General features: G+C 50.0%; 1 protein-coding gene across 1 annotated transcript in view; it reads right to left on the bottom strand.

Moving 5' to 3' along the window:
* IQSEC3 (IQ motif and Sec7 domain ArfGEF 3) overlaps positions 1-17174 on the bottom strand; it is a 112238-nt gene that overhangs the window by 69247 nt on the left and 25817 nt on the right. The window contains 1 exon segment of the mRNA XM_037847947.1: positions 13562-13645. Within this exon segment, the coding sequence (XP_037703875.1) occupies positions 13562-13645 (84 nt within the window).

Here is a 17174-nt window from a genome sequence, read left to right as displayed (position 1 = left end):
AATATTGGACTTCTCAGTATGGTGCATTTTTCTGAAGTTCAGGGTTAGAGGTGGCACCAAGGGAAGCTTAAGGGCTGGGAGGCAGCAGAGTGTGGTGAGTACGAGATTTAGAACTAGATAGACTGACCGTGCTTAAATCCTGCCCCTCACTAGCTGTGTGGCATTGGGCTAGTTCCTTAACCTCTCTGAGCCTGATTCCTCATGTGTAAAGTGGGATTGCCTACTACACGATTGTTCTGGGAGAGTTACAGACAATTCTGTAAAGTCTCTGGCATCTATTTGATGCTTCCTTCCCTACTCTGGGCCTCTCATGCTTCCCAGCTTCTGGCTCACTGAGACCTGGTCTTGTCTTTTTTGGGATCCCCTGCAGAGCCCTATGATGGTGACCTCCTCTTCCAACTCAGGTCAGCCCTTACCCCACCCCAGCAGAGCAGACGTTTCTTCATTCCTGAGCCATTTCAGGAAGGAGCAACCTCCCAGCTCTTCACAGGCTCAATTTCAGCACCTGCCAGAACGGAAAGGTCTCTGATGGCCTATGGATGCCTGTGGAAGCCAGGTGTGTGCTTATCGAAAACAGGATTCTTGTGACCCAAGAGATGGAAATGGAGGAATACCAGCGGGGGAAGACATTGCTCTGGACATTTATCCGGTTACTACAGAGCCGGGTTCTCCACAGTCACCTTTCTTATCTTCAGCTTCCCTACTGGAAGTCCTTCCTAACATCTAGCTTCAATCCTTCTTGCTGCAAAAGAAACCATTCAAAAGCTTACAGTACCGAATGGCCATGCACTTTCCCACATGCCCTGCAGGTTTCATGGGTCATCTCTGGAAGCATTTAGGAGAAAAGGACAATCCTAAGCTGCTGCAGTGTTTGTGACAATTTAACATCTGTTCAGATGTAGGTTCGGATGGGCCTGACCTCCACAGGACACACTGACCTTGGAAAGCAGCTTCAGAGATGCCAGCTTGGGGAGCCCCGCCCCGGGGCAGGACTGGATAGGGGCAGTGCAAGGCTGTAAATCTTTCCCTGCTAGAGTTAAACTGTCTCTTCTTCTCAGGAGAACAGGCTGTCAAACTGTTAGCTGGCAAGAAGATTTTCCTGATAAAATGCTTCTGCTCTTAATCCCATTCCAGCTTGTGACGTGACGGCCTGGTGCTGGGTTAAATCATTTCCTCTTCTAGAAAATCTCCTCTCCAGCCTATTGGTCTTGCCTGATTGACATTCATTGGAGCTTTTAGCTTCTGTGATCTCTTGCCCTGTTTGTCCCTCTGTTCTCATTCTCTCTCTCTCTCTCTCACTCTCTTTCTCTTTGGTGTGTTGGGTTCTTTCCAGACAATGCTCTGATGTCACAAGCTGAGCTGGAGCAGAAACATCTGACATCCAGTCTCCCCTCCCACACCCATCACCTGCCACCCAAAGGAGGAGCTGGACCCTCTCTTTGAAGGTCACGGGCTCAATGACTCAACAGCATGCCAGGTAGTGTGTCCCCTCCCACTCACCATACCAGGGCTCTGCCACTGGGACTCCATCCCCTGATGTAGTTGGCCCATTCTTTCTAGATGTTTCCCAGTCATACCTGAGTTTCTAGATCCCCTTTCCTGATTTCCCCCACTCTGCTCTTGAAAATCCAGCTTTAAACATACTTAACATTTCTTGAGTGCTTCCACTACACCAGACACCTTTCCATGCATCATCTCATTTAATCCTCCCAACCACCCTAAGAGATAGGTGCTCTTGTTAATCCCATTTTACAGATAAGTAAATTGAGGATTAGCAAGCTTTAGTAATATTACCAAGGTTACATAGTTTGTAAGTAGCCAACTCAGGCTTTAATCTGGATTTGAATTTTTCTAGTCTATGCCCTTAACTGCTCCACATGTTAGTGCTTCCTTGAAGTCTTTCCGAATTCATCTGCTAGCTCAGGGCACTCTTTTACCACCTCCTCACCTCTCTCTCCCTTTCCAACCTAAAATGGAATCCACAAAAATCATCTGGTGCTTTACCCTCTACCCCTGAAGAAAAAGAGATGCTCATATTTTTAAGTTCTTTAGTGATCAGCAAATATGAGTATCCTGCTTGCTGGGATTACTTACCATTATGAATTAGTAAACTGGTGTCTACTATAATACATCAGTCTCTTACAAGTTTGTTTCTGGTGAGTCAGTTCCCCTGGATTCTGAGGACTTCAGGGCAGGTAGCCTGATCAATGATTCTCCAGAGCTGCATAGGACAGGGTGATCACAATAAGATTCTGCCAGCCTGTGTGTGTGTGTGTGGGAGGGGGGGGTCACCAGGTATGACCAAGGCAGTACTTTCAAACTGCAACAAAGATGCAGTGTCACCACTCAGTTGCTGCCCCTCTCTCTGTGTGAGCTTTAGTGCTACCTCTGACACTTTCTGTATAGAACTTCTCCCATCTTCTCTGAGGCTATTTCCTCAGCTGTAAAAATGTGCACACTAATTCTTGCCGGTCTGACCTTAACAGGGCCGCAGAGAGGATCAAATGAGTGAAAGATGGAATGGAGTTGTGTAACCTGGAAAATGCTGTACAGATGTTAGTTGTTAGAGTTATGACTGACTTTCCCTCAACCCTTCTTCATTTCCCATCTCTTCTGTCTTTGGAGTGAAAGAAACTGCAGACAAGTTGACAAATCCTGAGACCTGCCAGCATGGAGGAAGGGCAGTGGGTGCCAGGCTCTTCCCCATAGCTTTCCAGGGGACACATCCCAGGTGCATTGGATGCAGGGAAAAGGAGAGTAGTTAGATGTGAGAGGGCTGAGGGATTATGAGTAAGGTGAGGCTTTTTACCTTTACAAAATTTCCTAAAATACTCTTTTAACAACAAGTAACGTGTAGCAAGGAAAAACCCACTGCACTGTTTGATCGAACGCTTCCCTTTCCTTAGAGATGCTCACTCTCTTTTGGAACGCTGCATTTCCCGTCAGCCTCTCTGGCCGCATTTCCCGTCAGCCTCTCTGGCCCACCGCTAGCATCATACACTTGCCCTCGCTTTGCTCTGTAGATGCTCCCACGCTTCATGTGTACGTCCCGTCCCCAGCCTTCTTGTCGAATCACTGCCAGAAGGAACCTTGGGGATTAGACACTGCACCTCCTCATTTTGTAGGTGGGGAAACCAAGGCCCGAGAAGGGGGGATCCGGGCTAAGCCTGGCAGTGGGAAAGCACCAGCTTGGTCAGGAGCCTGAGTTCTATCCTGCTTCTGCACACCACCAGCCGGGAGAGCTTGGGCAAAGGCCTTCTTTTGGTCCTCCATCTCCTACCTGGAGAACAAAGGGCAAGTTCATCCCTCAGCTCTCTTTGCGCCCCGACATCCTGTGTGTCTAAGTCAACAGTCCCTTCCTCTTTACTCCCCACAGCACTGAGGAGAGGGTTCTGCGAGCAGTTTGGCCTCTAACAAGCTCCTTCCTGGCAGGGGGGCTGGCTCTCCCGTCTGGATCCCTGGTCCATGCCCGTTCTTAGGCCCACTGCCAGCACCCTCTGTGCCATCCCCCACCCCTGAGGCCCCAGTCACTTCTGGAGTTTCAAACCCTGCCTCCTCCCCAGTTGTGGCTTCCACATCTGAGCTACAGTGCCCCAGATATCAGCAGCTTCCTGGGCGGCTCCATGTGGAGCCCCATAGCCACCTCCAACCAAGGCACCCAAACAGAAGTCACCTATATCCTCCACCGTCCCCCACCTCACCAAAAAAATCCCATGCTCCTCCACCTCTGCCTCCAACTTGTTCTCTCCTGGAGGCACCACCACTGACCCCATTGTCCAAACTGGAAAATTGGAAATCTCCTTCCCCTCTCCTCCAACCAACTGCTGAAGTCCTATCAATTTTTTCTCCAGAATGGGTCTAAGGCTGTCCCTCTGCTCACGGCCTCTGCTCTGCTCAGGCCCTCAGGTCCCAGGAGGTTGGCCATGGCAGCCCCTGCCCCCCACCATGGGCCTGGGTACCCCAAGACACTCAGCTGTCACAGCGAAATGAGCATGCCAAGCTGAGTGTGCTGCGCCCCACTTACACCTCCATCACGCTCTCCCTCGTTCTTACTCTTTTCACAACTCTGCCCCACTTACTCACTTCTTCCCACTCTATCCTGTTCCCCCTGCTCCTCCCTTGCTCTCTCTTGCTCTCTTACTCTCCTGCCCTCCTTTCTTACTCACTGTCTCTCTCTGTCTCTCGCCCTCCCGCTGCCTCTGTGCCCCCCTCCTCCATCTCTCTCATGCCCATCCACCCCCACCCAATGCAGCTCTCCCCGTAGTGCTGCCTCTGGCCTGGGAAAGCCCACCCAGCAGAGCCCATGGGGTAAAGGCCCAGCCCTTCTGAGTGACACACGTGCCCTCCAAGTGGCCCTGACTCTGCTGCCTACCCACTGGGCCTCGTGCTTTATGCCTGAACCATGTAGTTCCTCAGGGTCCCACCCGCAGCATGTCCCTTCTCATCTCTGGGCCTTGCACTGGCTCCCCCTCTGCCTTTGTCAGCCCACCTCCCTGCCCTGGGCCGGGCGGACCCCTAGCTGGACCCGCTCAGCATCCTCTTCCTCCCCAGGAAACCTCCGCAGAGCTCTCACAGGGCCTCGGGAACCTCCCTGCCACTGCAGATGGCTTCATGATAGGTCTCTCGTCCCCGTTACACTGTGAGCACATTGAAGACAGGGACCCCAGGGCCCAGCAAAGGCCCCGGACCAGCCAATGCTTGTGGAAAGAAGAGGCAATGGAGCTGCCTTATCACTTCTGTTTCTTCTTTGACCTTGAGGCTTCAGTCTGGGATGCAAATGCAATGCAAAGGTGGGGCTTAAATGCAATGGGGTGTGTGTGTCCTCGGGCTCCCCCAGATCTGAGAACCCGAGACCACTGTCCTTCCTGTCTTCCGTCCCACATCTGCCTGCCTTTCCCATGATGATGGATCTGACAGTTACAGCCACGCAGGCATTTCCATTGCACGTCCTGGGCCTTGGCATAGGTTTGGAGGCTGTGCCATGTTGCCTGGACTCCTCAGATCCATGGAATCTTGAATGCCTGGGGTTTAGGGAAGGGACCCAGGCTGGAGGGTGGAGAAAGAGGGGACAGGGCACCCGGGACAGATCCCCCACCAGTCACCCACCTCTCTTTCTCGCTGTCCTGTCAGCCCTCCCTCATCAGTCATACCTCCCCTTCTCTGACCAACTTATTTAAGTCTCCCAGCACTCAGGATGGCACAGAGGGAAGTGACACTTCTGCCCCCTCCAAGGAGCCCCACAGGAAGACGCAGAGGGCCAGGGCACCAGGGGAATCACGGAAGCAAGACCCACGAGTAATGCAGCCCCCTTCTCCCTGCTGGAGACAACAGCACGCACCGATCCACTGTCTTTCCTGTTTTGGTGTTTTTTTTGTTTTTTGTTTTTTTAATCATCACAAAAGAAAGTTCTAAAAACATCCTTTCTTAAGTCATTCCAAGACCTCTCAAAAGCAGGAAATTCTTTAAGAATGCCGCATCTAAATCACTCAATCTTGAGTACAATTATTTTCTCTTTTCTTTTTCACCCATTTGATGAAACGGATTTAAAACCCTTTTTGTCACACATCAGATACACTTACTGAACTGATAAATTATTATCATAGTCATGTTATTGGTTAAAAGATAAATGGATGGGCAAAGCTGACCTCTCAGAGGAGAAAAAATAAATAAAAGCAGAAGAAAGAGTAGGGTCAGAAAAATCTCTAGAGGTGCAAAGAGCAGTGACTCTTGCTGGGAATGGGAAAAGAAGAATATCCAAAAGATTAGAAAGAGAAGTGTTCGGTAAACGAAATGATTACTTGTTTCCCAGAAAATTGGACAAAACCAAAACTCTGCATTAATGAACACTAACCGAACAGAAAAAGCTAGAGTTTCCTTGTGGCACCTTTCATTTTGTTGTTCTGGAAGTATCATCTTTAGTTACATTTATTGCTAATAAAGCCTAAGTTTGGTTCCCTCCTACTCCGGCTTCCACCCCGGTAGTCTCTCCTCAGGCAAACAACCTCACGAGCAGGGTGAGAGGCTAAGGCAAGGCCCAGCCTTTTCAGCCCCAGAACCACAAACCAGGCTCCCTGGGGGGAGCTAACCCTAAGTGTTCCACCTCCTGTGGTTGGGAAGGTGGGAGCTGGCTGTTCACCCCCTGCCACCCCTTCATTTTATGTACTGAAAACACCTCCCTTCTTTTGTCATCTGACTATTGGTTAACGGCTGCAGCAGACAGACCCACATAGTTCACAGACCCAGAGTTTGAATCCTAGCTCTGCTATTTACCAGCTGCATGGCCCCTCAACAAGGGATTTGCCATCTCTGATCCTCGGTTTTCTTGTCTGTGAAATGGGAACAATATTTTCCAAGGTTCTAGAGGAGATTGAGTCAGAAGCTACTTGTATATCATGTCACAGTGCTCAGGAGTGGGGGGCCCTAAAATGGAAATATAGAATTAGGAAGAATTCTCCTTAATTCATCTCTAAACACACTGCTGGCAGGAAGTCATCCATCTTAGCTAGCAGCTCTTTGGAGGCCCATGGTGGCCTCAGTCATGCTGCGTGGCCCCCTGCATGGCACCACGGACAGGTAGGTTTCCTAAGTACCCTCCGGTGACAAAGTCACATGAAGTCTTCAAGGATGGCTTAACTAGCTCTCTCAAGACCTGGTTGGGGAAAACACCAAGGGACATTGGCCTGGCAGATTCTGGACTCCAAACATGAGTCCTATCCCGCAGAGGGGGGTCCTATGCACAGAAAAGGGACCACATGGCACAAGTCACGACAAGACAAAACTCTTCTAATACTCCGGAAATTGTTTAGTGCTCCCCACCCCTAAATGTGTCAAAGTACTTTGTTTCTTGTGCCTCCTGACATTCCGGCATGGAAGCCACCAATGGAGCAAAAAGCTCAAGCAAGGTAAAGTGACAGGTGGCACAGCTCATCAGAGGACAGATTCCTCCAACTCCAGGACCAAACTCCTCTGCCATCTTCCTTGTGCTCACCCTCAGGTATGGAGCCCAGCCAAGATGGATTCAGATGACTACGTGGAGCCCCTCAGAAGTCCGACCTGCTGAAAAAGCCCAAGCAGGAAGGCTCCACCTCTCTCCACCCCAGCTGCCTTTTACTTCTGTGCAGGTTTGGCTCCACCCCACACCTGACAGGTGTCTTCCGCCCCAGGCATCCCACCTGGGCCCTGTCAGCAGGCAACATGCGCTCGTCGTGGCAGAGCATCATGGGAAGTTTCCCAGCTCCTGCGGGTGAAGTCACATGACCATCTCCCTCCAGAGGTCTCCCCAAACTAACAAACTTTGCACACTAAATTATTGGCCGCTTCTCCCAGTTTTATTCCCTGGAAGTTCCAAAGATACTGGACTCTGAAGGAGACAAGCAAACTTCCTGTGGGCCGGAAAAGTGGGCCTGTTTTGTCCTCCTCCATGACCCAGAGCCACCCATCGGCCTGGCCCGTGCCCCCCGTGGGCAGGCAAGCTCCCAGCAGGCTCTGAGCCTCGGGGGTGACCAGCTGTGTGAAGACTAAACTGTATCGACCGAGCATTTAATTGCTCTGTAATTGCTGAGGAAACACGGGCTGGTCTATTGATCATGACTCAGGCCGCATCACGGCCCCTGGAGAGGGACAAGGAGAGACGGGACAATGGGATGGATACCCCAGAGACTCTCCCCGACAGCCGTTCTCGGGAAGGGTCCCTTCCTCCGGGTTATCAAGGGTGGCTGCCTCTAGCTGAGCCCCCGCCTCCATCCTGCCACAGACACCTGTGAGCAGGTGATGGCTGGGAGGGGTGGGGGGGAGGGAAAGGTGAGGGCAGGTGGCTCTCTAAATGCGCTCAGTACATTAAGTGGGAAATACAGGTGGCAAACTCATTTTTTAAAAAAAAACAGGGAGGGGAGACTGTAAAACTCAGTGCACAGGAAAAAAAATTAAACCCTGGAAGGTTGCACACCAAACTGTGAACGGCAGTTAATTCTATAACTCTTCTGCGTATTTTTCTACTTTCCACATTTCCAACCACGAGTGAGTACAACTTATCACCGGAGAAAATAGATGTTACTTAAGATCAAATAAAATGGCTGGCAGGATTTCTCTGGTGCTCTTTAAAAAAAATCCTAGCCTCAGCTCAGAGAAGAGGTGGAGTTTTAGCATTAGAACTGGGCTCACCTTCCGGTTGCAGAGCCAATTAGCAGTGGTCCCTCTATCAATAGACCTAACTTCTTTCCAACCCAGGTTCCTTAGCTGTAAACAGGAATACCATCTATCTAGCAGAATTAAGTGACATAAAATAGTGAAAGTACTTAACGCAGTGCCTCTGGCACATTCAGTACATATGATGTTCAAAACACAACAGGGTCTCTCTCATCCTGGAGTGAGGGTGGGGTGAGGTGGGTGTCAGGCCAGTGTGTTGGGGTCCAAAGTGCCCTTTCCCCCACCCCCAGAGTCCCGAGCCCCTCTTCCTTCCCAGGGGTGGGGCTGGTCTCTGTTCCCTCCCTAGGTCTAGTGCCCCCGGGGCCTAAACCCCGCCCCCACCTCCACTCGCCCCCTCCTCTCATTACTCTAATAGAAGCCAGTCTTCCTCAGCCTGGCCCCATTGCCACCCACAGAGACAAATGAGCTGTCGTTCTGCTGGACGAAGAGAGGCTGCCAGCCAGCTCCTGGGTCATTGTTCCGAATGTCACAGGGAGCCTGGGAGGGAGGGAGCCCAGGGATGGAAAATAGGACTGCAATTACTACCCTATTCAGTTCCCCGGAATAAAGCCCTGTCATTAGCTAGCAGCGGGGAGGAGGTGGGGAAGGGGACAGTCAGGCCTCTGCGGAGGGAGAGCTTGGCACACAGTGGCTGCCCCAGGCTGGCTGCACGGGACCGGCTACCCCCAGGTCCCCTCTCAGGGTCTAAGGCAGCCCAATTACCTAATTACCCTGGTGTTGGTCAAGGGTGTGGGGAGACAAAGGCGCAACCGGGTCTGTGATGACTGTGCCTGGTCGTGCAGCCCCATAGCTGCTGCTTCATGCCCCAGCTCCCTGACACCCATCTCTCTCCCTCCATCTCACCGGCACCCAGCTTCCAGATGCTCCCAGGGTCAGCCCCCACCTCCCACTCCCTGGCAGGCCCCAGGCCCCAAGGTGAAATTTCTCCTGGCTGGGGAAGGATGTCCCAGTGGGGCTGAGGCTTCCCTGCTTCCGTGGGAGTTACTCCAGCCCCCGCCCCCATGTCGCTCCCCAACAGTGCAGGGGCTCCTCTGGGGCTGAGGGTTTGTCTCGGGCTGAAGCAGCTCCTCTCTGGGTCTCTGGTTAGACGGGGCTGCGCGTAGTCAGTTTGTCTAGATAAACCTCACCGCAGCCCTTAGAGGATGAGCCCAGAGGCTCAAGTAAAGGGATTTTGCTCAACCCCACAGCTTGGGGTGAGGCCAGGAGGAGACAGACACCGCAAACCTGTGCTGACATTGGTCCACACTGGCCTCAGTGGGGTTCTGGAGGCAGGTGAGGGGGTCCTGAGACCTGGTTGATTGGCCTGGGATTCCTTATTTGAATCCTTCTCCCGGGAAACCTCAGAGGAGGCTGGGATTTGGTGGGGACCTGGCTGAGCTGGTGGGAGAAAAGGCTGACCAGGAGGGCAGGGCCTGGCTTGTCTCAGAGTCCCACATCCCAGCCCAGGATCCCCTCGGGTGCCCACAGGGCTTTGGGACCCACCCACCCTGTGCCGGCCCCTCAGCCTGGCCCCTGACCTGGGCACATTCTTCTGGAGAAACTCAGGACAGAGTTTGGGCTATGCTCTCTGGAGGCGGGACTCCTGGTTTGGGGACCAGTTAAGGGGGTTGTAAGGTTGTCAGTAGGGTCGGGATGGGGAAGTGATGATGGGAGTTTGATGGAAGAGAACTTATCTTAGGGTGAAATTCCCCCAACAGACCAAGAACAGACAGACTGACTGACACATATGCTGTTGGGCTGTCTAGAAAACGTCCAGAGAGCCTCCTCCCAGAGGAGTCAAGAAACTGACATCAGACAGACAGACAGACAGACTGATGGGAACACGCTTTAGGAAGTTACAAGCCAGACAGATGGGACAACTTGGAATAACTGGGAAACAGAGAGAGACAGCATCTAGAGCCCTGGACCAACTTGGGGCAAGTCTCCCTCCCCACCCTGAGGGGAGGGCTGGAGCAGGCAGCACTTATGGATCCCACCTTAGCCATCCTGGAAGGAAAACCCCTCCCTCCCCCATTCCTCCCCAAAGCATCCCCTAGCCCCCTAGCCCAGCACCTGTCCCTCCAAGGGGAGAGCAAACAACAAACCCTTTGGAAACTAACATCATGGATTGCCTACCGTCCCACCCCAAATCTTGGAAAAAGACCCCATTTCCTTGGAGTCCTGGCCCCCATGAGGGGGCAGCACCCCACCTCATACACAGGTACTTACCTTGTTGGGTGCTGCCCCTGCGGCTCTCCTTCCCCCCTTCCCACCAAGAGCCAGGACGTCAGGGTGGGGGCTGTGCAGGCAGTCAGAGGGGTGTGGGCCAAGAAAGAGTGGGAGGGTGAGAGCAAAAGAGGAAAGACTGGAAATTCCAGGGGGTGGTAGTGCTCTGTCCCCACCCCTACCAAGTACTGGGCTTCTCGAAGGCACATCCATCCATCTGCTTGGTTAGCATCAATACAATTTTCACTGAATTGGGTTGAATTGGTGGGGTGAGAGGCAGACTAGATAGTTTGTCTCTCTTTTCCCTATCTACCAAGGGAGGAAGTATTAGGAAGAAGGTTCTGGCATGTGTCTGAACAGTGAGAGCTTGCAGGGAGGAGCCAGGGCCCTCTGCTTCTCCCATCTTTCCTCCAGACCTCCCCCACTCTTTGCCCTCTTTCCTTTCCTTTCTTACTGTCTTGTTCTCCCTTTTCTGCCTTCTCATTTCCAGGAAAGCCATTTTCAATTTGGAAGCATGGAAGTGCCCTCTGGATGGGGAGCTCCTCAGGGGTCTGAGTGGGCCTCATTTGTCTTTTGTCTCTGGGCCTGGGGCAGAGCTGGCACCCAGAGACCCCTCAGAGCATGAGCTCAGTGTTTGGTCAAGCTCTAGTGCCTCCCATCCTCCATGGGGTCTGTCTTATGAGTTGAATTGTGTCCCCAAAAAAGATGCTGAAGTCCTGACCCCAGCACCTGTGACTGTGCCTGTGCCAGTTTGTATGTATTGTGTCCCCCAGAAAAGCCATGTTCTTTGATGTAATCTTGTGCAGGCAGACATACTATTGTGGATTATGTTGAAACATTTGGATTGGGTTGTATCCATGGAGATGCACCCCACCCAACTGTGGGTGATAACTCTGGATAATTTCCATGGAGGTGTGGCCCTGCCCATTCAGCATGGGCCTTGATTAGTTTACTGGAGCACTATATAAGCTCAGACAGAAGAAGCGGGCTTGCTACAGCCAAGAGGGACACTCTGAAGAACACACAGAAACTGAGAGAGTAGCTGCAGATGAGAGACAGTTTGAAGACAGCCATTGAAAGCAGACTCTTGTTCCAGAGAAGCTAAGACAGGATGCCCCAACAGCAACCAAGAGTGACATTCTGAAAGAGGAGCTGCAGCCTAGAGAGGAATGTCCTGGGAGAAAGCCATCTTGAAACCAAAACTTGGAGCAGATGCCAGCCATATGCCTTCCCAGCTAACAGAGGTTTTCTGGACACCATTGGCCATCCTCCAGTGAAGGTATCCTATCATTGATTCATTACCTTGGACACTTTATGGCCTTAAGACTATAACTGTGGAACCAAATAAACCCCCTTTATAAAAGCCGATCCATTTCTCGTGTTTTGCTTTTCGGCAGCATTAGCAAACTAGAACAGCGCCTTTCTTTGGAAAGAGGGTCACTGAAGACATAACTGGTTAAATTAATACTGGAGTAGGTGGGCCCTTAGTCCACTATGACAAGTGTCATTATAAGAAGAGGAGAAAACAGATAGACCCAGAGGGAGGACGGCCGTGGGACAACAGAGGCAGAGATTGAAGTGCTGCCACCAGGAGCACCAAGGAGGGCCACGGAGGGTCAGCAACCACTAGAAACTGGAAGAGGCAGGAGGGTTCTCTCCTGCAGGTTTCAGAGGGAGCATGGCTCTGCCACCACCTTCATTTTGGACTTCCGGCCTCTTGAAGTCTGAGACAATAAATGTCTGTAGTTTTAAGCCCCCCAGTGTGGGTACTTTGTCACGGCAGCACTGGGAAGCTAAGACAGCCTGCCTCAGGGGCCTCCCCTCCTCTCCTTGGCCGTGACGTGAGGATCCTGAAGGCGTGCCCTCTCCTTGGGCCCCGGCACCCACTGGTCCCTCCTCAGAGCCCTGCCTCCCCCCCCAGCTCCCATCTCAGAGTCTGAGCTCTGAACCTCTTTTAGGGTGTGGTTTCTGCACCTCAAGGTCAACAACTGCCATCCCTGGTTGCTATCAAGTTATTTTCTAAGGGAGATCGAGGAGAAAAATCCCGCAAGTATTGACTCGTAAACCTGGAAATACGCACATTAGGAGTCAGAAGTCTAGGCTTTAGTTCTTACTGGGTGTGTGACTCTGCACAAGTCCCCCAAGTATTCTAAGCCTTACTTTCCTCTCCCACAAGACAGGGATAATAAAACCCACCCGGCACGAGGGGCTCAATGAGCTGACACATCAGTGTCACTTTCTAGATGGGCCAACCCCTCCATTATACAGATGAGCACACCAAGGCCCGGAGAAGTCACGTAACTTCCAGAGGAGATGGGAAGTGGGGCAACTGTCAGACCAGAATCCAAGAATCCTCCCTCCCTGTGAAGCGAAGACTGAGTTAAGAAAGAGATATGCAGTACTGAGGCAGAAAAATGAGTGGAACAAGAGAAGAGAACAAAGAGTAATGTGAGACAGAGGCTGACAGTGCACACAGGCAAGGAGAGAGACCGGACTGACCCCGGAGGGGAGGTGGAGGGAGGAGAAACCCAAGGGCAGATGGCAGAGATGGATGTAGAAAGAGAACCATGAAAGCATGATGCAGAGAGACAAAGAGGACAGGCGACAGGGAGCAAGAAGGAAAGCCTGGGACAACGACACCCAACCTGGACCTTGCAAGGCTGCCCACTTCCTGCCCAGGCTGCTAATAACTTGAGTGTTGAGAAAGCCTTAAAATTAAAACCAGCCACCTTAGATCCCTTATGGAAGGATTAGAAAGAAAAACATAAACCTTTGACATAAGAGGGAGGACAGGCACTGACCTTGGCTTGGAGCCCACTAAGTACCAGGCACGTGCTTTGCACATATTATCAAATTAATTTTCCTTGAAGCTTAAAACAGAAATATTTTATGTAGGCCATTTAGAAGAAAGGAGCATAGGTTTGGGATTTGACCAATAGGGAATAATGACCTCAAAAGTTGGAAATGTCTTGTCTTGGGTCCAAAAGAAGGAAAGAGGAATGGAAGTAAGAGGAAGGAGGTGAAAAGAAAAAAAAAAGGAAAAGAAAAGGAAAGACTCAAGAGGAGGAGGCCAAACAGCACGGTGGTGTGTGATGTGCACTGAGCAGAAGGAAGGTGGGGGTGGGAAGGGAGCGCGCCCCCCAGTTCCCACCTGTGGGAGGCCAGGTCGGAGCAGGCAGGCTTCTGCTCGGTGTCGGCCGCTGGGCAGCAGAACTGGTGCAGCACAGTCTCATTCCTGTGGACAGAGAGGAGGGAGGTCAGAGGGCAGCCACAGGTCAGGGAGAAGGTCAGAGCACACCCCTTCCCTGCCTTCTGAGTCCTGAGATTGGCCGCTGTGTAGCCCTGAAGTTGGCAAAGAATGACGTGCAGCATGGATTCTCTCTCCATCAAAGTCTTTTTCAGGCACCCGTTAGGCCCAATTCATATGCCACCTCCTGCAGGAAGCCTTCCTGACCTCCCAGGCCAACCAACTCTTTCCCTGTCTGCACCCCCTTCTTGCAGCAGGCTCCTGCGTGTGGATTTACCCTTAATCCACTCTATCTTTTATTGTGGTTTTTTATGACCCTGATTCCCATGGAACTAGGTTTGTCCACCTCAATGAACAGAATTACCATGCAGTAATCATATGCAAAGACACAAAGCTTTCATGCATAGACGTTAGTGTTGCAAGCTGAAAATCCCAAATGTGATGCTGCCCACTTAGATGAGGGGTTTGCTTGGCGCGGATGAAGGAGGGAGGAGATCTGGGTTCCAGTCCAAACTCTGCTGCTAGCCAACTGTGTGATACATAGTTCACCCTTTCTAAGTCTCAATTTATTTACTAGTGAAATAAGAGAGGTGAACTAGAGCAGTGGTTTTCAACCCTGGCTATATATTAGAAACATTGGGGAAATTTTCAAAAATACTGATGCCTGGGGCCCACCACCACCGAGTCTGATTCACGTGGGTGGGCATGGGTCCGGGGCACCGGCACTTTTTACAAGCTCCAGGTGATTCTAAAGGCAGCCAGGACGGAGAGCCACTAGACAAGATGATTTCCAGGTATCAAGGGGTTAAGAATGCCTTTTTGACCAAAACAAGGAAAAGAAAGGCAACAAAATAAGATTTCAGTGGCTAAGAGCTCTCAGATAGAGTCGAGAGGCTGTCATGGAGGTTGGTCCCATGCAAGCTTCACCTAGATCTATGCCAAATGACCTCAATATGATAAGCTCAAGTCCCAAAAACCTTAAAGAATACCCGGATCCCTATCTGATACTCTATAAAAGTTTCACTCACTAAGCTTTTCTTCAGAAACAAATCCTCCAGAGAACACCTATGCCAGCTAAGTCCCAAAACCCAGAGGCAATCGCCTCTTTAAGAACATCAACCAGATGCATCCCCTTTTTCCATAATGTCGACACCCCTTTTCAACTTGAACAAGTTAGGGTGGTCACTGCCTAGTCATCCCTGAAGATCAGGAAAGTGATTAAACTAGAGGAAGGGGTAGCAACAGACAAGATAGGATTTAACAAAGGATTATGAATACTGAATCTCTATGTAATTTTCTTTTTCTTAGTTGCTAGGGTATTAGAACAGCTAGAAGGAAATAACTGAAATGGTGGAACTGTCACCTATAGCATTCTTTGAAATTTGCTCCACAGCTATTCGTTAAATTGTACTTTGAAAGTTATCACCTTTCAGTATATATATATTATATTTCACAACTAGGAAATAACTGAAACTATGGTAATATAATTCATAACATTTTTGGAAATTTCCTATATAACTACAGTCTTTGAAATTTGCTCCCTAACTACTTGTTAAATTGCTCTTGGAAAATTATCACTTCTATGTATATATGTTATATTCCACAATAAAAAAAAAGATTTCCAGGTCCCTTCTGGCTCTAAGATGCTGCAATTCCGCTATCCACCTTGAGCCAACTTGGGATTTAGTATTGAAATTACTTTGGCATAAAGTTATGACAGCCTGTTGCCTCCTTTCCCTTACCAAATCATCTCTGCACTGAGCATAATGGAGTCAGAGCATGTGAGGCCTTCACAGTCCCCAGAGACCCCCGGAAGGGATGCAGAAGAGGGCCGGGGTTGACTCCTGACCTCCCAGCCCCAATTTTTGTGGTTTCCCCCCAGACTACTCCTGGGAACCTCTAGGCTCCAAAGCATAGACTAGAAACTGCTGAGTTCAGCTATCCTCGTGGAAGAAAATAATGTTAGAATATAGCCTACCTTAACTGGGCAACAATTAATTCCAGAGACATTACGCAATTTAATGAAAAAAATTACACAAGAAACAATCTGAAAGTAAACTTAGGAATATAACCTTTGTTTTAGAGAGACTTTTAAAACAAAACAGGAAACCAAAAAGCCATTAAGTACAAGATAAACATCTGACTACAAATAAATGAAAACATCTTGTATGAGAAAGGAAACCCTAATAAGTCAAATGATAGAGTCAAAATATATTTGCAACACATATGGCAGAAGGCAAATTCATAATGCAAAGACAAACCCAGTAGAAAAAAATGGGCAAAAGATATAAATAGGCAGTTGATAGAAGAGGAAATCCCATAAACATATGGAAAGATGCTTCACCTTACCAGAAACAGGAAGATGCAAATTAAAGTAACATTGAGATGCCCTTTCCCATCCATTAGATTGGTGAACATTAAATAGACTGGTAACTACAAGGGCTGGTGAGAACGTGGTGTGAAAGGTGTTCTGATCCGTTACCTTGCAGATGTGAATTGGTAGAGCTTTTTAGAAAATTATAAAGAACACATGTCTTCTGATTCAGCAGTCCCACCTGGAGAGTTTTATACATAGAAATGCAAGTACCCGTTCATAAAGGTATCTGCACAAAATGTTTATGGCAGCATTGTTTTTTTTTGGGGGGGGGGGGGTGGAAATAACCTGGTGCCCCATCAATCAGGGAACACCTGAATAAATTGCAAGCGCCTCAACCATACCATGGAATTATGCAAATAATAAAAAGAATCAGTTAGCATTCTGTCTCTGAGCCTGGATGGATTTCCTCAATATACTGCTAAATGAGAAAAGCAAGTTCTTCTCTGTCCTTGACTCTTGAAATTCCAAATGAGGGAAGCATCTGGTGTCAGGGGCAAAGGCTTATTTCTTGGATTGTTAATTCCTGGGCCAAAGACCTTATGCAGAAGTCAATCTTCTCTGCCTTTAGCAACCCCAAGGCCCCCAAATTGATGAGCCTTGAGGGGGTAGCTGGATTGTGGAAGGATGTGGTAAAACCTAAATGTGGGGTAGTGCATGGACCCTGAATGAGGATTTTAACATGTTCCCTACCCCTGGTCACATGGCCAGGCTGGGTCTGGAGGTAGCCTGGCGTTCTCAGGAACCAGAGAGGAATGGAGCAGGAGGCTGTGTGCTTGGCCAGAGAGGAGCAGCTGGCTTGGGGCATTTCAGGGCATAACCCAAGCAAGACAGGGGTTAAGAGTCTGCAAGGAAGGCAGAATGGACCGACAGGAGGAGGGGAACCTGGGATCAGTGAGAAAAAGACCTGGTTTCTTAAAGAACTGGGAAGCCAAGAGACAGTTGTATGGTTTGCAGAGAACCAGAGACCATGGAGCCAGCCGGGGGCGCAAGGAGCTAATTGAAGCTTTAGCCAGGGCCAGGCTCGCAGAATGATGGGAGGCTTGCACCTATAACTTCCCACATAGTTATTTAGTTTAAGATGGCAGGGCCACAAAAATAGCTGGGTGCTTCAGAAGAACTGATGATGTGTGCAGGCCTGCA

This window comes from Choloepus didactylus, chromosome 8 (genome assembly GCF_015220235.1).
Source record: "Choloepus didactylus isolate mChoDid1 chromosome 8, mChoDid1.pri, whole genome shotgun sequence".
NCBI classification, from domain to species: domain Eukaryota; kingdom Metazoa; phylum Chordata; class Mammalia; order Pilosa; family Megalonychidae; genus Choloepus; species Choloepus didactylus.
This window is presented reverse-complemented; position numbering and strand designations above follow the sequence as displayed.